Consider the following 23,019-nt stretch of genomic DNA (forward strand, 5'->3'; position numbering starts at 1 on the left):
CTGGTGTGGGCATCACAGCAGCTGCACCCAGCCTGTACTGGGCAGAGCTGGGGCTAACCAGCAGGGGGGTCTGCCAGCACAACTTGGGGTGCATCCCTGGCATGGGGAGGGGGGCAGGCACCCCCACTGACCCCCCCACCGGATCCATTCACCAACGATTTTATTTCAGCAGGGCACAACACCCCTCCCATACCAACCTCCGTGCCGGGGCTGGGGCTGTGCCTCAGTTTCCCCCCTCCCCATACCCCAGGGGTGCCGCCCCCCCCATCAGACCACCCCGTGCTCCCGCAGCGGCTCCCCCCGCAGCAGCCTCCCGCAGCCCAGCCGCTGCAGGTCCAGGGTCTCGTACCCCCCCCTCAGCACCAACTCTGCCACGGCTCGGCCGGTGGCCGGGGCGTGCTGCAGCCCGTGTCCGCTGAAGCCGGCGGCTAAATAAAGATTTTCCAAGTTGGGGTGCGGCCCCAGCACCCCGTTATGGTCGAAGGTATTGTAGTCGTAGTAGCCCGCCCAAGACCCCTGCACGCGGAGGGATGTGAAGGCCGGGACCCGCCGAGCCAGCCGTGGCCAGATCTGCTCCTGGAAAAAATCGTGATCCACCGAGAGATCGCTCGGATCTGGCTCTTCCTCCTGGAAATATAGAAATCGGGGAGGATATTTAAAAAAAAAAAAAAGAAAAAAGATAGGTGTGGTGAATATTTATTAAATCAAAAAAAATTACTGATTTCCATTTATGAGAAAATCTCTAATTTAACTTTAATGGTGCTTGTCCTGAGCCCCCAGACAAGCAGGAGACCACCCACACAATAAATATCGCGTGTGGCTATGTCGCGACAGTAACTCCACCACACTCGGGCATCTGGCCAACATCCCTGGTGCGTGCAAACCGTGTGAATCCTGGGCATAAACTTCAAACTTTGCACACACTCGGGGTGGCAACTATTTTTTGCGCTGAGTTGCAAGGCGGGCGAGCAGTGGGAGGGGGCAGAAGCCCCCACGCAGGGATTTTCCCAGTTACCGAGACCCCCAGCACTGGCTACAATGGGAATGTTATTAAGGTGGGAATCGGTGCTGCATTGGCCTTAATCACTTTGCAGGAATGATTCCGTGCATCGCTGCTACTGGGTTTTTATCATATTGTGCGTAATCACCGGCACCATTCCCTCTTCTCACATCACACGCTATTTTCCTTTCTTATATTATAATACAATAAACTGCATTTCTTCTTATATTTGATTGGGAATTCATTTTTGCTTGGTATCCAGACAATCAGCAAAATGGGGGGTGTGTGTGTGTGTGAAATACAGGCAGGCTCACCTCGGGTGGGCTCATGCCGCCCAGGTAGTTGCCAGCTATTCCGTCACGGCGAAAATAAGCCCCTGACGTGTCGATGAGGAAGGGGCAGGAGAAGCCGGGGCCATTAGGGCAGTGCCAGGTGTACACGTACCTGTCAGGATGGAGGGTGCTCCCCTCCAAAAAAAAAAAATAGAGGTGAGGGATTCAGGCTGCCCCCCACCCCTCAAGATTGGGGTGTAGGGGCTGAGATGTCTCTGTTTCCCCCCTAAAAAATAGCATTGAGGAGTTCACACCACCCCCTGCCAGACCGGAGGGGTGGGGTGGGGGGGTCCCAGGATGTGTTGTGTCCCCACCCCTCAAAAAAATAGAATCAAGGGGTTCACATCACCCCCTGACAGACTGGAAGGTGTCAGGATGTATGCCCTCACCCCCCCACAAAAAAAAAAAAAGCACCAAGAGGCTTCATCCCCCCTGAAGATGGAGGGGTAGGAGTGCCAGGATGTGCTGCCCCCCACCACTACCCCCCACCAAAAGAAAGGACTGAGGGGCTAACCCATGACAGAGGGGCAGTGGGTGCTGAGATGTCCCCCTACCTATGATTGTCCCCCCCAAACAGCACCAAAGGGTGCGTGGCCCCCCTTGGAAAAAAAGAGGTGGTGGGTGCTGGGGTACATGCCCCCACTGTGACCCCCCAAAAAGCATCAAGGGGTTCATCCACAACAGCGGGGTGATGCCAGGATGTGCTCCCTCCCATGAACCCCCACAAATATCTGCCCCCCTCCCACCTCTTCCTGGGCTTGATGGGCAGGGGGCACCCACGCAGCTCCCTCGGCAGCCCGGCCATCTCCAGCAGCTCCGCAGCCCAGGCACCAGCGGCGTTGACCACGATGGCGCAGGAGACTGGCTGGTACTCCAAGCTGTCCGGCATGTGGATCTGGGGGGGGGGGGGGGGGCGACACATGAATTGGGGGGGGTGGGTCACAGACACACATGGGGACCTCCCTGCATGGGGCGAGACACCCACACACACTCACATGGACGTATTTGATACGTGCTGTCGGTGTTGCTGGCACCAGTGGTACCCTGTTCTCATTCGAGATGACAAACCCTGGAAGTTTTAGGGGGTGCTGAGACAGGGGGGTGGGTCCCTGGGGTGGCGTGGGGGGGGGCACCCCACTGTGTCCCCCCACTTCCTTACCTCGCACCTCCCCGGTGCAGCTCTGAACCCCCAGGTATGTGGCTTTGCGCCGGAAAGCACTAAGGAGGGTCCAGGGGTCGAACCAGCCTTCATCCTCCAGACCTGGGTGGGGGAAACATTGTTGGGGGCACTGCAACATGACACCCTTCCCCCCCAAAAAAAAAAAAAAAAAAAAAATTCTGGAAGGGCTGGAGCCCCCCTTCCCCAATTAAAAGTGGGATGAAGGATGCACCCAGTGGGGATGGGATATAGGATGGGATAGGGATGAGGATGGGGATAAGGATGGTGTTGGGGGGGAATCCCCATGCCCCCCCCCCTCCCCCATGCTGCCCCCTCATACCATAGGATGCCACGGCCACGTCCTCTGTGTCTATCCAGGGGAATTTTGCTTTCAGCTGGGTGGGGGACAGCAGGGCCACCTGCACGCCTTCCTCCCTGGGGACACCAGCATGAGGAGGGGGGATCAGGATGAGACACCCTCCCCCCCCCCCAAATCACCCCCTGTGAGGGGGGCAATATGTGTGTACCCCACCTCTGGAGCCGGACGGTGTCCTCCAACGCAGCAGCGTCCTGTGAGGCAGCAAGGAAGAGGTACCCCGAGGGCTGGAACTGGATGTCAACGGGGGGCTCGTTTGGCACCCCAAGGTGCTCCTGTGAAAGATGGGGCACCACAGTGAGTGGGGCTGGATCCTCCCCCAAAATACCGCCTCCCCCCTCCCAAAAATAATCCCACGTACGTTGATGTCACGGAGGAAGCTGGCGGAGAAGCGGGACATGCGGATATTTTCCAGGAGGGAAAACTGCTGCCGGATCCCCCCCACTGACAGCACCGTGGAAGCTCGGGAATACTGAAAGAGAAGGCATCCCCCCACAAAAGAAATGGGGTTCGGGGGAAGGGTCCCCAAGGCCATACCCCGCCCCGGGATGGGGGTGTCTCACCATGGGGTCCCGCTCCACCACCAGCACCCGCATGCCGTGCTGCCAGCCCTCCAGCACCTTCAGCCAGTACGCCACCGACCAGCCCACCACGCCGCCCCCCACCACCACCACGTCGACTTGTTCGGGGGGGCGTGGGTCTGGGAGGGTCCCGGGGGGGGTCCAGCCCCCCCCCACACCTCCCAGATAAGGCAGCTGACCCTTCAGAGTCTGACCCAGTCGTCTCAGACTCGGTCCCAGCTCTGCTGGCGTATCGGGGGGCGGGAGCTGACAGGTTTTGGCGGGCAGAGCTGGCAGCCCCCCTGGGACCACCCCACTTCCCTCTGGATCCCCCCAGGACCCTCTGCACTCCCTGGGCCCCCCAAGGACCACTCCCAGCCACCCCCAGTTCCCTGGATGCCCCCTCAGGAGTCTCTGTGACCCCCTTGGGACACCCTCCCCACCCCAAGTCTCATGGGTCCCTCACCAGTCCCTCCCGGGTACCCCCAGTCTGCTCTGCCCCCCCACCCCCCCCAGGATCTCCCTCAGTCCCCTGGGACCCCCTAGTCCCCTCTGGGCCCCCCCCATGGCTCCCCCCTCCAGTTTTCCCTGGGTCTCCTGGACCCCTCCAGACCTCTCTTGGGAACCCAAATCCCCAGGCCTCCCAGCGCCCCCCCCGCCCCGTGGGACCCCCAGCCCCCAAGGTCCCCCAGGCCGCCCTGTCCCCTTCTGAAACACGTAGACCCCAGGGACAACCCCGTAGCCCACCGCCCCCACCCCCCGGGATCTCCCCATAACCCACTCCCAGGCCCCCATTCCCAGGGATCCCCCCCATAACACACCTCCATCCCCCCTCATTCCCTGGGACCCGCCCACTCTTTTGGCCCCCTCCCCACTCCCAGCATTCCCCCCCTTCCTCCCCATTGCCCCTGGGACCCCCAGAGACGCCCCAAATCCCCACAGTCTCTCCGACCCCGGCCCCCCCCGGGTCTCACCGCGGAAGATATCGAAGCTGAGCGGGGCGGTGGTGCGGAGGGGGCGGCCTGGAGGCCTCCCTGGGCCCGGGGACCCCCCCGGGACCCCCCCAAGGACCCCCCGCCTCAGAGGGAGCAGAGGACACTTGCAGCGCAGCATGTCACTGGCCACGCCCCCGCACCGCCCCCGCGCCGCTATTCGCCCGTCGCAGCCACGCCCCTTTCCGCCATCTCCGCCAATGGGAGCGCGGCGGGGAGCCAACTTCCGGCGGAAGCGCGGGGGGCAGTGCGACGTGTGCGCGGAGCCGGGCCCGGCGCCGCCGCCGCCATGCTCGACTTCTTCACCATCTTCAGCAAGGGCGGCCTCGTCCTCTGGTGCTTCCAGGGTGTCCGTGGGCCCGCCGCTGCTGCCACCGCTCCCGTCAACGCCCTCATCCGCTCCGTCCTCCTGCAGGTCGGTGTCGGGCGGCCGGCACCATCTGCTGGGCCGGACGGGGGGGGAACGGCGGCCGGGCGGAACCATCCACCTGAGGGGTGGGGGGGGACGCGGCCGGGACCACCCGCCGGGGAGGGGCTAAATGGTTGGGTTGGGACCACTTGCCTGGGGAGGGGGGAACGGGCGGGCCCACTTGCGGGGGGTGTGGGGGGTGGCTGGGCGGACCACTACGTGGGGAGGGGGGGTTTGGATCAATTATATGGGAGGTGGTATCACCTAGTTGGGGGGGCGATGGATGCGACCACCTGCTTAGGGAAGGGGACACATGGGTGGGACCACCTATGGGGGAGGGGGAGACAGATGGCTGGGACCACCTTGGAGGGGGGGATCACCTAGTTGGGGGGGCAATGGATTGGACCACCTGCTTGGGGAGGGGGACACACAGGTGGGACCACCTACCAGGGGGACGCAGATGGATGGGACCACCTATGGGGGAGGAATCACCTAGTTTGGGGGGGCAATGGGTGGGACCACCTGCTTGGGAAAGGGGGGGATATATGGGTGGGACCACCAACCTGGGGCTGACCCATCGGGGGGAGGAAGAGTGGGACCACTGCCCGGGGTGTGGGCTGCACCCCACTTATAACAGCATAACCTATAACAGCACTATAGCGGTGCTGGACTGCTTGGAGTGGGGCAGGTGACAGGGATGATGTGTGGGGGTCTCCTCACTGCTGGCACCCCCTTCTGACGGTTCCTCTCCCCTAGGAGCGAGGTGGCAACAACTCCTTCACCCATGAAGCCCTCACGCTCAAGTACAAACTGGACAACCAGTTTGAGCTGGTGTTTGTGGTGAGCTGCCTCCCCCAGCCCCGCCCCCCCCCCCCCCCCCCCCGCCCTGGGTGCTCTGAAACTCTGAGGGAGGGGGATTGTTCCAGAAAAAGGGTCTTCACATCTGGCTCGGTTGGGAAAAGGCTGTTTAACACCTTCCCAAAGGCTTTCCGTTGCCTCCCTAAAATTTTCCTGCCACTGCCGCTTGGGAAAGCAGGTGGCTCGCGTGTTGGTAACGCAAAGGCTTTTTCCTGGCGTGTTGTTTTTTTTTCCCCTCCTCTTTGTGCCAACACCTGCCCGTGTCAGCGTGGGAAACTGGGATGTGTTGGCCTGGCGGAAGAGCCGGTGCCGGCTGGGAAATGGCACGGTGCTGGATCGCACGTTGGTTAGTGCTAATCTGGCCTGAAAACGGGGAGAACAATTAACCGGCTTGTTGTGGTTTAATGGTGCAGGGCTCTACCTTGACTCCCAGAGCAGGGGTAGCTCCTTCTTGCTCTGGGATTTTGGGGGATGAGGAGGTAGGATGTGGGTTTCATCATTCCCAGCTCCAGAAGAGCCTTGGAGGGCCAGGTGGTGATCCCGGCATAGCCAGGCTTCCTGCTCCTTTGTGCTTCTTCCCGAGGAGCTCAGTCGACTCAGTGGGTGGATGTGGGTGTCTCTCAGTCATATGCCACTGTGGTAGCAGCTTATTTTAATCATCTGCGATAGGATTAAAACTCATTAAACCTCAAATAGAAGCTGGACAGGCTGTTACATTGTAATAAAAGTTTATACTTTAACCAGATCTATTTTAAAAAAGCCAGAAATGTATCATCCCCTTTACTTTAGGGACACTCTCCCTTTCAGTCTCCCTGTACCTTATCTGTAAACCCATGCAACCTTCGCTGTGTACGTAAAGATAAGCAAAAGGCTTTCTGGTCTTTGACTATGTGTCTTTGGCGCTATGAAGCAGTCAACCTGTTTTTATTGGTGTTGCCTTTTAAAACAAAGGTCTGAGCTGTTTTGTGGTTGGTTTTTTTTTATTCCCCCCTTTTTGAGAGGATATAAAACTTGGAAGCCAGACTACAAAATGTAGCCTGAAGCCTGGTGAAATTAAAGGGCTCAGTGTTAAACGGAGAGGATTTCATTTCCTCACCAGCTAGATGCCGCAATTAAATTACCTGAAAGAGCAACATCTTTTTGCTGTGCTGCTTTGCAGGTGGGGTTTCAGAAGATCCTGACTCTAACCTATGTCGACAAGTTGATAGACGACGTTCACAAGGAGTTCAGAGACAAGTATCGCAATGAGTTTCAGCAGAAAGGCACCCTGGGCCTCCTAAATGGCACCTTTGATTTTAAAGACGACTTCATGCGCCTCCTCCGGTAGCAGAGTCTGATTTTCCTCTCAAGTTGCCATTTAGAGCAGGGGGGAGTGGGAGGGACAGAGCTGAAATTCAGGCTAACGGGCCATCTCCCTGCAGGGATGCAGAGGAGAGCAGTAAAGTCCGAGCTCCCACGGTAATGAAGACGTTTGAGCAGTCTCTCAAGTCCCAGAAGACTGTCAAGTGTATGATAGAAACCCGAGGGGAGAAACCAAAGGAGAAGGTCAAGAACAAGAAGAACAAAGGTTCCAAAAAAGAGGGTGAGTTGATGGAAAATGTATTTGTGGGATGGGGGGGAAATAAATATTCCAGAATTGTGTCCCAGCCTGCACTTTCCCAGTCCTCTTGTAGCACCCAAATGCTGGTCTGAGCTTGCGTCGGGGCTCTTTCCGTCAGGAACTGAAGTTGTTGCAGCACCTGGTAAAGCATCTGCGGGTGACAAGCAGCCCTCCACAGCTGGGGACAGGGAGGAACTGACCAAGGATGAAATCCTGCAAAAGAACCGGGAGGAATTCTTCAAGAGACACATGAAAGCTGGGGAGAAGTCCAGGTGGGTAATGAGGACATGGTCAGTCTACATGTGCTTCACACCTTCCTGGTGTGCCTCGGCCATTGCTGAGTCTCTCCTCTTTTCGGTGACCTCTGGAAGCCAGACCTTGCTTTCCTGGACCTTATTTCCCTTTTCTTTATTTCCCTACTTTCTTGAAAAGACTGGGAGAGGGTGTGCTGCGGGTCCCAGAGGGATAATAGAGCCTGATCCTTTCCCTGGGAGACCCAGAAACCCAGAGTGTGCCTGGGAGAGGTCCAGACCTCTTTTTAGTGAGGCTTTTGCACTGTGAGCAAAGGGCAGTGGTGCATCAATACCTGGCTTGAGGTAAAGTAGTTTGATACAGGGTTAAAGTTCAGATAGCTAAACTGGAGACTAAATCAGCCAGGTTTAGCCTTAATTTCTGCCTTTTTGGGTAATCTGGGCTCTTAACTTTTACATTTTCTAAAGAGGCAATTGCAGCTGCTTCCTTGCACTGAACAAAATGTCTTTCTGGTCTTTATTTCAGCAAATCTCCAAAGCCTGAGGCACAGAAGGAGAAGGGGAAGAAGCCCCGAGTGTGGGATCTGGGGAACTCTAATGCCAAAGTACTCGATTACAGTAACACCGCTACCAACGGAAGCGCGGAGGCTTGTCCCATAGAGGAATTTGACCCTAATACAGTAAGAAAAAGTCAGGTCGCTTTGTCTGCTTTAGTGCATTGTTCTGGGGCCAGCTGGGCGTTGCGAACCCAGCCTGGTCTCCACGGCTGGCTGCGGTGGTGTGCAAAATGGGGATCACAGCACCCAGCCCGCACAGCTGCTGTCTGAAGGGTTAGTTCTCCAGCTGCGGCAGCTGCAAACGGCGCTGGATGGGGTCATCCCACCGAGCCCTCGTGGCCAAGATCTCTGCAGAGCTGCCTCTGCTGCTGTCGGTGTGATATGTCACTGCATGTGACAGCAAAAGTGGGCGAAGGGGATGGCAGTAAGCGGTTGCCAGTTTTCAGGGTGTGTCTTTTCGTCCCCTTACAGGCCCTGGGGGATAGAAATCGGGAGCCTGGCCGCCTCTACGACCTTGAGTATGAGAGTGATGATGAAGCTGAAGAGGAGAAGGTTATTCAGAACCCTTCAAAACCCAGGTAGAGGCTCTTGCAGCCCCACCTTGTTGCACGCTTCTTGATTTCTCTCCTGTAACTCCTCTTCCAGTGTAACCAGTAATGCAGTAGGGACAAAACAGTGTTTGTCAGCTGCATGGTGGGCTCTTGCATCTGGCTGTTGTGTGGCCTGTGCGACTCACTCCTTGAGCCTAAAGGTCACTCCTCCACTTCTCCGCAGCGTGAAGAAGGGAGGCCTGGGGGGCATGTTTGGCATGCTGAAAGGCCTGGTGGGCTCCAAGAGCTTGACAAGAGAGGATATGGACCCCGTACTGGAGAAGATGAAGGATCACTTGATCGGTATGTCTGGATCCGCTCTGAGTGGGTTAGTTTGAGGTGGTTCCCTGTGCTCCCATCGAGCAGCACCCATGGTTTGGGATGTTCTTGCCTACAGGAACTGTGGTGGGTTCCTCTCTTGCCTCTGAGGCAGCCCTGACACTGCATCAAAAGGGGGGCAGCAGTCTCGTCGGGTGGGGATCCTGCATGCTGACTCCATCCTTCCCTTGACGCTGATGTCTGGCGTGTGTAACCTTCTCAGCAGTGCTAACTTCCCTCTATCTCCTCCTTGAAGCAAAAAACGTGGCAGCTGAGATTGCAGTGCAGCTCTGTGAATCAGTGGCTAAGAAACTGGAAGGGAAGGTGATGGGGACGTTCACCAGTAAGTGGTCACGTAGCCTCCTGCTTGTGGTTTGGGGCTCAGGTGTGTTCCCCAGGCACGATGGGTTCCCTTTCTCTCTCCTTCCCAGCGGTGACCTCGACAGTGAAGCAAGCCCTGCAGGAGGCTCTCGTGCAGATCCTGCAGCCTCAGCGCCGTGTGGATGTCCTCCGTGATGTCATGGATGCCCAGCGCCATCGCCGACCCTACGTGGTCACTTTCTGTGGTGTGAACGGTGTTGGGAAGTCTACCAACCTGGCCAAGGTAGGACACGATCCTCCTGGTTCTCTGGGACCAGCATGATGAGGTCAGGCTGTGGCTGTTAATGAACCTTTTTTTGATCTGTTGCCACTTGCAGATTTCGTTCTGGCTCATTGAGAATGGTTTCAGCGTCCTTATTGCCGCCTGCGACACCTTCCGCGCAGGAGCAGTGGAACAGCTCCGCACCCACACCCGTCGCCTCAACGCCCTGCACCCTCCGGAGAGCCACGGTGGGCGGACCATGGTGCAGCTCTACGAGAAGGGCTATGGCAAGGACGCTGCGGGGATTGCTATGGAGGCCATCTCTTATGGTACATGGAAAACCGGTGGTGGGAGATGCTGTTTTGGGGGAGCATCCTGCCTAACGCTGTCTGCTTGTCTCCCCAGCTCGGAACCAGGGCTTTGACGTGGTCCTGGTGGACACGGCCGGCCGCATGCAGGACAATGCTCCCTTGATGACAGCGCTGGCCAAGCTCATCGCTGTCAACGCTCCTGACTTGGTCCTGTTTGTTGGAGAAGCGCTGGTGGGAAACGAGGCTGTGGATCAGCTGGTGAGTGTTGAGACCTTGCTTCTGGAAAGGCTGAGGTGGGGAAAAACCTGCTTTTGTAGGTTTTATCAGAGATTTGGGCAGCAGCAGCACCACAAATACATTTCTCGGGTGCATTCTTTCCCTCAGGTCAAGTTCAACAAGGCCCTGGCTGATCACTCCATGGCCCAGACACCGCGGCTCATTGACGGGATTGTCCTCACCAAGTTCGATACCATCGATGACAAGGTAAGGACGCTCTTGAGGTGATGGTGCACAGAGCTTTCCACTGGTGACCAGAGCAGGAGGGATAGAAATTGGCAAACATGAGCGGTAGTGTGCTGTCCCAGATGCCCTCCCCTGCTTGCCTCTTGCATTTAAGCCATTTAAACAAAATCTAGCAATTTTCTGTGCATGTGAAAAACAGGGCCAGGAGGTGCCTCAAATTCTACATGTTACTGCAGCAGGGCATATAGGGATCACATGGAGAAGAACAAAAAGGCTGAATATTAGCAAAACTCGTAGATGCGTTCCCCTGAGGGGGCTGTGCTGCATTTGTGATCTAACGCTGCTTGTTGCCCTTGGCAGGTCGGTGCCGCTATCTCCATGACGTACATCACAAGCAAGCCCATCGTTTTCGTTGGCACTGGACAAACTTACTGTGATCTGCGAAGCCTTAACGCCAAGGCCGTGGTCGCAGCGCTCATGAAGGCCTAAAAAACACCAAATTGCTGTTTGCAGATGTCTGAAAAGAACATGCTTTACCCCGTTACCAATTAGTCTTTCCCGTGTAGTGCAGAACAGAATGAAGGGATACCAGTGTGAGGGGTACTTTTTTTTTTTTTTTTTTTTTTTGGATAAAACACCTTTTATCCAGCAAAAGCTCTTCCCTGGCTTCCTTCACTCTGTTTTAAGTGATGCAGGCTCCCTTGCAGGGAGGCTGAATCCAGAGCTTTGTATTGTTCATGCTGCACGGGGTGGGTGGGCAGCACAGGAACCTGCTGTGCTTTTTGGGGGGTTTGAAGGCATTTTTTTGAGCTGCTTTTGATTATTTTTTTTTTAGACCAGCTTAGGGAGGACACAGGAGTGACTTTTGTCAGGGGTGCGCAGGATAGTCACTGCTTGGCAGCAGTGTTAAGATGATCTGGCTGTTAATGTCGCTGCTAGCAGCAGCTCCACTGAAGCTGATAAACCAAAAATGGCGATGGCCCGCATTAGGCTGCAGAGGAGATGCTAAATTGCCTTAAGGTCCCCATTTCTGTCATCACCAGGACCCTGGAGCAGGGTACCTAGACTCCACATATTTGGGCAGGAGCTGGAGAGCTGTGGTAGCTTGGTCCGATAGTGCTAATCATGGCCTGTCTCCTGCCTGCTGGCCTCAGCGTTATTTGCTAGTAAAAAGGAGGAAAAAAAAAAAAAAGAAAATTAGCGGTGGCTGCTTGCTGCTTTCCTGCACCCTTTCTCCCCCCCTTCGAGTGCCTCTTGATCCCGGTCTGAAGTGCTACACTGAATAATACAAAACTCTCATACGATGTCTTGTAGCTCTGTATCGCAGATGTGCTATAGTGCAATAAATTGAATGCTGTCTGCTAAGAGACATAATTTATATAAAATAAACTTCATAATTTGTTTTCTGTGTATAAATAACTTGTCTCCAGCCAGGACCTGTTTCCTCCTCAGGGCTGGGGGGAGACAAATGGTTGCCTGTGTGAGGGCGTGTAAATCACACACCAGCCAAAAGTTAAGTTAAGTGAACAAGCCTTTAATACAAGCTTCAACATACAAAATATTGTACAGTATAAAGACAGGACTAGAAAACTAGAGCTTCAAGTAAAAAAAAAAAAAAAACCGCTCAAGTTTTTTTTTTTTTTTTTTTTTTTAATTGAAAGTACAGAATACAAAAGCACTAGGTATGAAATGAGACGAGGCTGCAGCTCCTTTAGGGAGACCATGTTCCCCAGGTGTGTGCAGCCTCAATAAAAAGACAATTACTACGTTAAACCAGGTTTCTGACCGAGGAGGCTCTGCCCTGCCTCTGTTCCATGCCTGAAGTGTCCTGGCTCCGTGTGTGCTGGCGGCAGCTTGACAGCAGTGGCCTTCTCTTCTCCTCTAGGGTGGACTTAAAAACTGTGCAGGCCTCCCTGGGAGCTGCTGGCTCTGGCTTAGGCCCGTCCTAGGGAGTCCCCTGCCATGGCACAGGTCCTGGGCAAGGCTGGTGCTCAAGTGCTGCATCCTGCCAGAAAACAAAGGCTCTGCAAAACTTGCCCCAGAGGCTGCCAGGCTCCTGGGGAGCCATACAGAGGCTAGAAAGGGCAAAGCCTCCTTTGGCTCAGGAGGGGAGGGTCTTACCCTTTATCTCGGTGTGGGCAGCAGCAGAGCCGTTCAGCTGTTGTCCCTCCTTAGGCACACCTAGGAGAGAGCAATGGACCAGGTGGGAAAGCAACCCTGAGGTGACTGCGCAGACACGGGGAGCCCCTGCATGAACAGCAAGCGCTGTTGCCCATTTTTATGAGCTATTAGTATGATCTCTTGTACATTAAGATACTGGCTCAGGCTGAGTAGCAGGAAGGTCAGTGAGACTGAAATGCCCTTTCACTAGAAAGCAAATAAACAACTGCAGCTCCACATGAAAAGTACAGTTTGCATGCGTGGGAAGCAGCAGAGCTGTTTAAACTGTAAGAACATACAGTGGTTTCATAAAAACAAGCCTCAATAAATCCAGCTACACTTGCAGACAGTTTCTCTTGGGGGTGGGGGCAGGAAGCTTATGGAGTAACACAGCACAGAGAATGGGAGCTGTTAACAGTCTACGCTCCAAAGTCCATGGGGACAGTCAGAAACTGTGCTGTCATATGACAGGATGGCCGAGGTAAGCGCAGAGATAGTGGGTATATGCAGCGAGCCATCCCACGCAGCCCGGAACCCCTGTACCTGTTCGACCCCGCATGGCAATCTCGCTCGTCAGCCTCTCAAAGTACTCAGGCAAGTCTGCGTATTCATCTCCATAGGAAATCACTTTAATTCCTTTGTCCAGCATGTTCTCACGGAGCTTCTTGAACTCATCCACATCTCCCCTCCGTACAAGCATGAAATGCTCCAGGTCTGACTTGTGCTTCACAGCCTCTAGAAACAGGGCCTGAAACGTGGTGTCATCAACAGTCCAACCACAGCCCAAGAACAGGAATGACTTATTTTCATACAGCTTCTGAATCTCTCGCTTTAAAAAAGGGAAAGATGTTCTTAGTCAGGGCAAGTTTTACCTTCACACGGCACAAGAGACAGCATCTGCCTTATTGCTGATGACGCTCTTTCTGCAGGAGTGCTGTCGTTTGATCATCCCCAACACAAACGTGGTGAGGCTTAGTGGGTTAGAGAATCCATCCCTCATATTTCACAAAATCAAGGACTCTCCCACCACCCTGCACAGAGCTCAGTCTTTAAACTCAGCTGAGTCTACGCCTGGTTAACCTATGGGCTTGCCAGGGAAGCGGGAGATGTTTGTACGGGACCCCAAAGTACATGCTGCAGAGAGAATGCAGGGCTGCCTCACCATAACCTCTGTGTTGCGCAGCACATTCTGGTATCCAGCTGGGTGGAGCACGATGCCACTGGGGTTGGTGTAAACGCCATGGATGTGCAGGACGCTCAGCTTCCTCTTCTCTTGTGCCCACTCCAATACCTGCGCAAAACAAACCCCTCCGGAAATGTTAGTGAGTGCATCATGTTAGCTTCCACGGCGCTGTTAAAAATACCATTTTGGGGAAGCATTTCAAAGAGCAGCTTCTTCCTCATCTCCTCAAGAGGTCACGAGTCCATCAGCCTCAACATCACAGCCTATGACGCGTGTTTGGGCCAACACTTCAGCTGAACAGCAAATGTGATGGGAAGAGACTGGATTGATACACCCAACTCAGCAGAAAAAGGGGGAAATTCTGAAAATACTGTCAGCATGCCTCTCAGGCCTACAGAGTTTTATTTCTTGGCCCTTCTAGGCTCTGAGAAGCTCAGAGGGAGCTCAACAGCTGACCTTCATTTCAGAAAGCCACTTCCAAGGCTCTCAGGTTACTCCTGCAGACCTTAGCTTGTTTAAGCTTGCAATAATTAGAACGCTTATTTGTAACACTGTAAGTACTTCCAGCCATGTAGATTAAGAGGTCATGCAGGAAACATGAAGCACAGAAATGAGCCTGAATGGAAAGAGACCAAGTGCTGCACAGCACCTACATGTGGCGTGTGTTTAACAAAGCAAACAGAAGGACAAGACACTTTCCACCAGTAAGGCCCATGATGGAAAGATGAGGTGGGCAGGTGGCGAAGAGCTCAGGGTTTCACAGACTGATTTTCTGCCTAACTGGGGCAGAAGGAGGGAACCTTGCATGAAGCAAGCAGCTACAAATCCGAGAGCATGGCAGAAGAAGCCGGAGCACGTGAGTAACCCAGCAGGAGCCATCCAGCCATTTCAGAAAGAGGACACGGGGCTAATGGGAAGCCTCAAAGGCTACAGTCCCAAAAACGCTCTGCCACAAAAAGCATTCCGCAGCACGTTACAAAAATAGAAAGATCAGCTTGGTGTCTCGCACAGAGCTTCCCGTGTCGCCCATGTCGGTTAGAACGTCGACCCAAGCCTTATGTGGAAGCGAGGCTTGCGGTACTTCAGCAAGGCCAAGGCAGAAGTTTCAAGGACAGAGATCAAAGAAATGCCAGGCTTAAGGGCTCCTCCTGAGCAATGGATGCCAGCCAGCAAGCAAGCACAGAATTTCAGAAACAAGCGTTTGTCTTCATTCCTCTGCTCACTGCCCCAAATGGTCAGAGCCTCTGCTTGGAGCTTGTCTAACATCACTTAAACTACTATGAACAGTACAATCCCCTTACACGGGTATGAGGGCACATCCTGCAGCTGCTGCTGTCCCAGCTCAGCCCTGACAAAAAAATATCATCATCGTTTACCTTCTTTTCATCAGTCAGGTCAAGAGACTCCAGATGCTTCCCTTGGTGTGCTGCGTACAGTTCCAGCAGGTTATCAAAGTTTGTGGTTAACACAAGTGCCCCGTTTTCCATTAAGTGAAGCACAGACTGAAGCAGCTGCTTCCCAGAATCTTCCATTTTAGATTCCAGGTCATCAAACACCTCGTATAAACAGTCTTTGAAAAAGGTTGAGCGAACATTGCTTGTGCGCTGAGAAGGGGAGACAGATTAAGATCAGAGCCTGGCTTCTTTTAACACCTCATGCCAAACGACTTGATGAAAAACTACCCACATATTTCTCGAAGACCTCTGCAAAGACTACAGGTCCTTGCAAGGCAAACACAGAGCACTTACTGCTTTGGGGTGGGTACTCCCCCGCAGCGTGCTCTGAGGGAAATACCCCAAAGGTAGTGTCCACAGCAGTTATTTCTCGGGAACCTGGCACAGTAACTGCACTTGTGGTTCCTCATAGACAGGAATTGTTGGAGATGGGGGCACGCAGGAGAACCAAATCTGGCTATTTCCAAAAGCCAAATCCTATGCTCAGGGTGGGGTACTGAACATTTACGTACAGTGCTACAAGCACACTCACCGGAGACAGCTTCTGGATAAGGTCATGGGCGACATGAACCAAGTTTTTGTCTTCATGGAGACACTTTTGAAACCGTTTGCTCTCTTCATCTTCAAGGAGATCAAAGTCAATAGCAGCATCCAGGAGGGCCTGGATTAACCCCTTCCAAGACTTCAGCGCTGGGACCTGGGGAGCAACTGCTGCACTAATTCCTGTCCCAATCACCAGCACAAGTTCCTGAGGCTTCTTAGTTTTGAGGCTTGGCAACAGCTTCCTGCAAGAGGAGAAAGTAGCACAGCTGGTACCATCATAGACGGAAGGCCGTCTCCAATCGTGGAACATGCAGACCAAGGACAGGGGAGGTACCCTCTGCCTAAATTTTCAATCAACATGCCCATTAGGGTCCTCTGATAAACAGAGGATTAGAGGAACAGCTTAGTATCCCTTAAAGACAGCACACAGCTCCACAGATCAACATCACAAATGCCCACAATTACAAGATGCATAATTACAACATATTTGGCAATTGAGTTTGTTACCAAGATGGTTACTGGGGAAGTCAAAACTGCCCCGAAATACTTCTGAAGCAAAGCTAATACAATTAAAATTTGGAATATGGCAGATCTTGGTAATAATAGCTGCCTGGAAGCTAACAAAAAGGCTGGAGACAGTGGAAGAGGTGTGGTGAGTAATTATGGAATATGTTATCAATGGCTGTAGAGACACATACATACTATTTTATGTACCGAGACAAACCATGCATCAGATCCCCACGCGGGAGGTCAATACAACCGTGACTGTACCTGCTTTAAGTAAGGTACTAAACAGGGGCCTGAAGGCAGCAGCCCCATTTACCCCAGCACAAAAGGAATGAAGTCGAGGCTTCCTCCCAGCTCTGCCCAGGAGAGGACCTTCCCACCTCCTGGCCCCTCTTTGCTGAGAAGACCCCTCAGCAGGACACTGCTGTGCCAGAAATCCCTTCCCCATTACACTTGCAATGTTAGCAGCATGCTCAAGGCCAATCTTTTGGAATCCCAGACGATATGAAGAGTCTCATGAAAGAGCTGTGGGGCTGTATTCTCCCTTCCTCCTCCTCTCTTCCTTATTTTCCTAGCTTTACACTTGCAGAGTGCTTTTAAATCTGATGTTTATTATTGATCAAGTAGATGTGCTTCTCCTCATCATGTCTTGCCTGGTGTCAAGCTGCTTTTCTGAAGCAGGGGACCAGCTGCAGCTTCCCAGAGGATTGAAGCAGCAGCCCAGGGAGACAGCTCATTTGGAAGGAATGTTTTTTATCTGCAAACACGTGATATTTAGCGAGAAGGGGAAAGGAAACTAACACCACACAGATGGAGCTTTGCCTTCCCTCTGCTACTGCCTACGAAAACAGACAAGTTAACCCTTTTCTTGAGAAGGTCTTCACTGTTAGTGATGATAAATGAGTTTTAATTTTGGGATTGCAAGCCTCAGACAGTATATTAGTATTCATGCTAATAAGCTAGTATAAAAACACAACCAGAAACCCAGGGACCGAAATCCAAAATAATACCAAATACTCAATCTTAACGTCGTACGCCACATGTCTGAAAGGGGCATTCTGTTCCCATGCTGATAAATACACCTGGTTTCTACCCTGATATCCTGAGCAAGGAAAAAAAAAATCTCCCAGTCTCTTTTTCTGCTCATTCCACACACACTGGATCAAACTTGAGACTAGAGTTCCTTCACAGAAAATACGCTCCAGCCCTGTGTAACTCATAAGCAAGTCAGATTGGTGGAAGACAACTCCCTAGATGAATTAGCTGCTCGTTTGCAGATGATGATGCCTTAACTTCTGAGCCCGAAGCAGCCACACTACCAACCCTGGCTGGAAGAAGTGCAGGTTATGCCTCAGCTTTGCATCACGCTCTGGTCCCCACTTGGACAACTGTAAGATGACCTACTTATTAGTATGAGCCTCCAGAGTAGCACTATTTAGCCTTTGCATGCAGCAAAATCCTACTAATTAGTGTAATTGCATATCCTCCTAGGAACTGCTGTCCACCTCAAGTGAAGAAGCATGACCACCACATCTGACACGACCCTATGCATGGACAGGACCCAAGCTAAAATCGTGGAGACAGTACAGTAAAAAACAGCTTTCTGTGCAACCATGCACCCTGGCTTAGGGGTTAAAAAAAAACCCCAGCAGCAAAGTACATTCTGGGCATTAAGGCTTGTGTTCCACAAACTGCAGGAAAACACAGGGCACAGCTAGAGACAGCCCACTTTTCTTGGATCAGCAACTGAAATGAGTGCTGGGGCTTGGTGCCAAGCATCATGCTCTTTAAAGAACAATGCAAGGTTACGGAAAAAGCTCTTATTAGAAAAAATTCACTGGAGTATAATTAAATTTACCTGGGCTTTTTTGCAGGTGGCATTCCATCTTCCAACAATGTTTCTTTACCCAAGCTCACCGTAGAAGCCATCCAGTTTCTATAGTAGACAAATCACCACAAGCAAAGTCACTACATACATACAATATGACGTGGAACAGACCACAGGTTTTTGTTGAGCCAGCTTTTCACTGGCGGATAAATACTGGCTTTTGTTATCTTTATGAGATCACCTTCGGGCCAAGAATTGCACTTTTTTGTTTCTGAACTTTGCCCCGCGACTCTCATCCGCTTCTTTAACCTCCTTTACAACGAAGCTCAATAAAATCGTAGGGCTGTTTTGTCCAACTGGGATGCAATCATCGCTGGCAGACCACTGGTTGCCAGACCCTTCACTTCACCTCAGCTGTTCATCTTTGCCTGAGAGCCGGTACCTTGGAGCAGGCGCTCCCCGCTTCCAAGGCAATGGTGCCCATTAACAAACCTGCTGCTTAGGAAACAGCGGGAGAGAAGAAAGACAAAAAGATTTTTGTTGGCTTAAAAGCCACCGAAAGCTTTTCATTCTCCGGTGATGAGAGAAGGATTAATCAGCCTGCCATACATCTACAGGCAGTGGGATATGACCTTAAGGCCCACAGAAAGGAAGTTGTCTGAGAACTCTTTCAACAGCCTATGACATAAAATACAAAAGGTCTGCCAGCATACAGTCCTCTCCCACTCTGCTCCTCCAAAAATAAGACTACTAAAAGGGAAAGTAAGCAGACAGAACTGTTTACCCTTGTCCATTTTTTTTTCTTGCCGATTGTAATGAAGAGCCCAACAAAAATTATGGTTAGGTGGGCTTTTGCCAAAAGGAAATGCTGTGGAAGAGCTGCTGGCCCAAAATCACAGGCTTTTTACAGGTTTCGCAGCCTCTGTGAGATCTGAGCGTTTGTCCTACAAATGAGATGCTTGTGCTTGCTTCACTGCAGTACAACAGCAGCACTGACAGGCGATACGCAGGGCAACTCTTTGCAGGTAGGAAACCCCAGCTGCACAGGCTGCAAACGCATGCAGGGATAATTTAAAAAATTGTCCCCGTAATCTCAGTAACTGTCATCTTTCAGTGCTGGATGATGAAAGCAGGGAACATCGACTGTCGCAGACGCTCAGATGTGGTATGTTTGCCAGCCTGTCATTTCTGAACAGTTCCGAGAACTTTGTAATTACAATAATAATATATAATTATAAAAATAATATAATAATATTATAACATCTCAGAGAGCTGGTCTTCATAACCTGCCTCCCGAAACACCACTCAGCATATGCTGCCTATCACCTCAGATAATCACATTTTTAATTTTACTGTAGAGCCCAGATTTTGGGTAATAGTTTCAAATGCATTTAACAAGTGAGGAACCAAGCTCCAGCTGACTGCTTGCACCTCCTGGTTTTACACCCTCTGTGCTTGCAAGGCTGAGGTTTCTCCACCACACACCCTTTTGCACATTGTACCCTGTGTTTTTCCAACGCACCATCAAGCCTGAGAGCACTCTGGTGCTGTTCTGACAACGAACCTCTGCAGCCTCATGCCCCCTGAACACCTGCAACTGCCAGGCCCCGCGCTGAACCATTTTGGGGAGTTAAACAGCCAGAAAAAACACCCGCTCTGAAGCGGTGACTCTCAGGGAGGCAGGAGGACCTGCAGGACACATGATCAGTCAGGCAGTAACATCAAACTTGCCTTGAGTGAATACAGCCAAGCATAGTCAGGATGGGAAACATTAAGCGGGGAAAAAAACCCTTCTTTTTTTTCTTTCCAGTAGGGTAAGATCTCTCATTTTGGATTAGCTGATTATCCTGGAAGAACAGGCTGCTTCCACAAAGCCAGCCAGATTTTAATTAATGGTGCAAAGACACTTTAGACGAGCTAGGGACTAAAGCACATAGCCTTTGTTAACTGGAATATTAAGAAGTTGGTGTAAAGCAACATGCTGAACTACCGCTGCTGTCAAGGTCTGCCGTTGCTCCCCTCCAAGGCAGCATACCTAAAAGCCGAAGTTAAAACATTCCCCACTTTCTAGACTGGCTTAGTTTATGGATATATTTTAAGTTATATTAGCTTTACATTGTGAATTATCAGTAAGTCTCAAGTATCAAGCCTGTTTATAAACTCCTACCTAGGTCCTCCCATTTTGCCTGAGCACTGCTTCTATTTCACTCCATTTTTAAGTGCCTTTAAAGCACTAACAACATTTCAAAAGTCATTCTCAACTTAGGAGAAAAACCTTTTCATAATTAGAGTTACCAAAACATGGCTGTCTAATACCATGAACTTCAACTTTTATTTCTATTTAATGCAAATAGCCACAACAGAAAAAAAAAGAAATCAGAAATAATGACTAGTCGTCTTCTGTCTCCAAAAAAAGTCTTATTTCTCTAAGTCTCGGAGACTCAGCCAAGAAATGTGAACCTCCAGACCTTAGACCTGGGGAGAAGCTCTGCTCTCCAGTGGGACAAGTCATGCTGGCACAGCTGAGATAACCGAAATCAAGCAGCATCACTTCAGAGCGTGGCACCACAGCTGCAGGGCAAAATGTACCTAGGAGACAGTACCTGACCGTTCTGTGACCACAGGTGCCACGAAGGAGAGAAAGCGATGGGCACTTACAAGATAAGAAGCGTCTCTCCAGCCACGCTCCTCGAGACGTCAGGAACTTTCCAGCTATTTAGACTACATGGAGTCGGAGAGAGAGTAAACATCAAACTCCGTGGGTTCTTGGCTCAGCTGCCCCGTTCCCTTGCACAGCGTTGTCCCTCACCACCTTTATTAACAGCACTAAGCTCCCCTGTCACAGCATTGTCTTTCGTCACCTTTATTAACAGTGCTAAGCTTACAGAGTCCCTGCATAGGTTTGTGGTGTTCTCCTTTGCCATCCACACCAAAGAAATCAGTTAAATTTATCCTAAAGCCTTTAGGATACAGATTTCAGCAAGGAACCATTATCTTTAAATGATACCCAAGCCACCAACACTGAATAAACCCAACCACAACAATTCTGTATGCAATATAAGGGAGACAATCCAGCTGCAAAAATGCCTGAAACACAAAGATATGTCCCAGATAAAACCAAATGCCTAAACAAAGCATGTGTCAAATTAACGCTGACCCACAGAGCATGTGTTTACAAAAACCTTGCCATAATTCTATGAAACACGGCTGTGCCATTCAGTCAACAAGAGATCCCAGCCTGCAGCACCAACCCAGGAAATTAATGAGACATTTTCTCCCATTAACTCATCACCAAGGGAGATGGGGAAGTCACTGTGGACACCTTGTCTCCATGCTCAGCAGCTAATACACAAGTAAAGCTACACCTGCATGCTAGATCTGAACATTTAAAGTTTAAGCAAAGTACAAACTGTGTGCTTGCTGCTCAGTGCTCAAAGAGGGGCTTCTCTGGAACAGCCCCCTCAAATTATATAAAGAAGCAAGTACCGATTCATTGCTCATCTATTATTTTCAGCTTCTTTGGGTGCTGAGACCGCCAGTGAGGGCGTAATTCAGATCTCCTTTTAAAATTGTGTGGATTTAAGATGTTGGAATAAGACAAACATTGTGTTATAGTTTAAAACCTGCTATGTTTCAGCTAAAAGAATCTGAAAGGACATTTATGAGCTGTCCCTGGCTGATTCCCAAGTTCTGTCCCTCCATGTGGGAGCTGGAATTGGAGCAGGCCTCCATTGCTTGTCCAAAACTGTCCTAGAAAGGGACGGCTCTCAGAGATAACGGGGACCAGCAGCGTGAGGAAAACAAGCCCCACTTCTGTTCACACTGACGTTACAAACACAAGATTCAGCCTCCTTGGATGCCCGTTAAAATACATCAGAGGTTTTTATTTAATGTTGAGATTCTCCATGTGCTTCGGGCTCCCACCAGCTTCATGAAGAATATGCAGGAGTGACCCAGTGAAGCCCGGAAGAGGCTTGTATCCCCAAAAAACTGACACAGGAGCCTGCATCGTCTGACAGGCGCCAGGCCGATGCGGTCAGACGCAGGCTTGCTTTGCTCTGCCTGATTTAAACCCCAGCAGATGAGGATGCGGGACAGCCCTTGAGCAGGCACTTCTGCATGCAGGGCTGCCTTTCCACCGTTTCCAGGGTGTTTCTGGAAAGCAAACCGGGAGCTGCTGGGGGAGGGGATTCACACCTCCAGGGATGCCCGGCGCTTCGAGGCCTTACCTTTCCTCTCTGCTGCGCCCCCTCCTCGCCCCCTCTCACGCTAAACCTGAGGGAAAAGCAAGAACACGGTATCTCAGCAGGCAGGGAAGAGGCCGAGGCTCCTTCATAGGGATGGGAAAACGTCCAAAAAGACAGCTTTTAGAGGGCGACGGCGCGGGGGCGGCCGGCAGAGCGGCGCCGCTGAGGTGAGGCTGGGCCCTAGCAACCCCCGCCATGAGGCGGCCGCCCCCCGGTCCTCCGGCTCCCCCCCGGCCCCCCTCGGTGCCCGGACACCCCGCAGACCGACCACGGGGGGAGGCCGCTGCCCGCCGCCCTCGGGGCTCCCCTCATGGCGGCCGCCTGCCCGCAGCGCAGGGGCCCGCCGTCGCCATGGCAACGCGCCCCCCGCTCCCGCCCAGCACGCACCTGGCGCCGCGCGCCCGGCCCCATGAGGAGACGCCCGGCCGCCGCGCCCCGCGCAGGCACCTCGCGCCGCGCCCCCGCCCCCTGGCGCGGCGGCGGGAAGGGATTGGACCGCCCCCCTCCGCTTCGCCTTTCCATTGGCTCGCAGCGGAAGGGGCGGGACTTTCGCGGGTCCGCCGGAGGGAGACGAAGAGCTCGCACGAGAATTCACTTGCTTTCTCGCGATGCTTCGTGAAGCTATAAAAGGCTCGAGCGCATGCGCCGGCTAGTCGCGGTTTGCTGGCGGTGAGGAGAGCCGTGGTGGGGCTGCCTGAGGGGTCGCGGCGTGGCAGGCTGGGGCTCGGTTACCCTCTGT

The 23,019-nt window shown here is 52.4% G+C and overlaps 3 protein-coding genes across 5 annotated transcripts; 1 reads left to right on the plus strand and 2 right to left on the minus strand.

The window, feature by feature from the left end:
- Window positions 1-249: 249 nt before the first annotated feature.
- On the minus strand, window positions 250-4,540 carry FOXRED1 (FAD dependent oxidoreductase domain containing 1; the record flags this gene model as incomplete). Its single annotated transcript, XM_080366596.1, has 10 exons — window positions 250-627; window positions 1,315-1,444; window positions 2,079-2,227; window positions 2,328-2,401; window positions 2,492-2,593; window positions 2,832-2,926; window positions 3,024-3,142; window positions 3,229-3,339; window positions 3,431-3,669; window positions 4,402-4,540. The coding sequence occupies 10 exons, from the start codon at window positions 4,538-4,540 to the stop codon at window positions 268-270; spliced, it is 1,518 nt and encodes a 505-aa protein (XP_080222722.1). The 3' UTR covers window positions 250-267.
- Window positions 4,541-4,643: 103 nt separating this feature from the next.
- On the plus strand, window positions 4,644-11,760 carry SRPRA (SRP receptor subunit alpha). The gene is made up of 14 exons (XM_080366570.1): window positions 4,644-4,834; window positions 5,585-5,668; window positions 6,846-7,009; window positions 7,108-7,268; window positions 7,405-7,558; window positions 8,064-8,217; window positions 8,566-8,672; window positions 8,869-8,987; window positions 9,259-9,345; window positions 9,434-9,606; window positions 9,701-9,914; window positions 9,991-10,154; window positions 10,281-10,379; window positions 10,719-11,760. The coding sequence occupies exons 1-14, from the start codon at window positions 4,709-4,711 to the stop codon at window positions 10,845-10,847; spliced, it is 1,935 nt and encodes a 644-aa protein (XP_080222696.1). The 5' UTR covers window positions 4,644-4,708; the 3' UTR covers window positions 10,848-11,760.
- FAM118B (family with sequence similarity 118 member B) lies at window positions 11,507-23,003 on the minus strand. Of its 3 annotated transcripts, XM_080366601.1 has the most exons (10): window positions 22,668-23,002; window positions 22,263-22,308; window positions 20,692-20,754; window positions 18,064-18,141; window positions 15,688-15,940; window positions 15,078-15,305; window positions 13,681-13,809; window positions 13,062-13,347; window positions 12,480-12,539; window positions 11,507-12,363 (listed from the first exon to the last, which is right to left on the minus strand). In XM_080366601.1, exons 4-10 carry the CDS (start codon window positions 18,132-18,134, stop codon window positions 12,350-12,352), a joined length of 1,041 nt encoding a protein of 346 aa, XP_080222727.1. In that variant the 5' UTR covers window positions 18,135-18,141; window positions 20,692-20,754; window positions 22,263-22,308; window positions 22,668-23,002; the 3' UTR covers window positions 11,507-12,349. The 3 variants fall into 3 exon arrangements, with proteins under 3 accessions (XP_080222727.1, XP_080222728.1, XP_080222726.1); XM_080366602.1 differs by lacking the exon at window positions 20,692-20,754 and having other exon boundaries at window positions 13,062-13,266; window positions 22,668-23,003; XM_080366600.1 differs by lacking the exon at window positions 20,692-20,754 and having other exon boundaries at window positions 22,668-23,001.
- Window positions 23,004-23,019: the final 16 nt, after the last annotated feature.

The sequence above is a fragment of the Falco punctatus genome (genome assembly GCF_963210335.1).
Source record: "Falco punctatus genome assembly, chromosome: 16".
NCBI classification, from domain to species: Eukaryota; Metazoa; Chordata; class Aves; order Falconiformes; family Falconidae; genus Falco; species Falco punctatus.

Bases quoted from the DNA above. Each gene is read 5' to 3' on its own strand.
- SRPRA (XM_080366570.1), top strand. From the start codon at position 4,709: ATGCTCGACTTCTTCACCATCTTCAGCAAGGGCGGCCTCGTCCTCTGG. The intron at 5,669-6,845 runs GTGAGCTGCCTC...GCTGCTTTGCAG, and splicing joins AGTTTGAGCTGGTGTTTGTG to GTGGGGTTTCAGAAGATCCT. The intron at 8,218-8,565 runs GTAAGAAAAAGT...GTCCCCTTACAG, and splicing joins AGGAATTTGACCCTAATACA to GCCCTGGGGGATAGAAATCG.
- FAM118B (XM_080366601.1), bottom strand. From the start codon at position 18,134: ATGGCTTCTACGGTGAGCTTGGGTAAAGAAACATTGTTGGAAGATGGA. The intron at 15,306-15,687 runs GTGAGTGTGCTT...TCCCCTTCTCAG, and splicing joins TTATCCAGAAGCTGTCTCCG to CGCACAAGCAATGTTCGCTC. The intron at 12,540-13,061 runs GTACAGGGGTTC...GCTCTCTCCTAG, and splicing joins TGCCATGCGGGGTCGAACAG to GTGTGCCTAAGGAGGGACAA.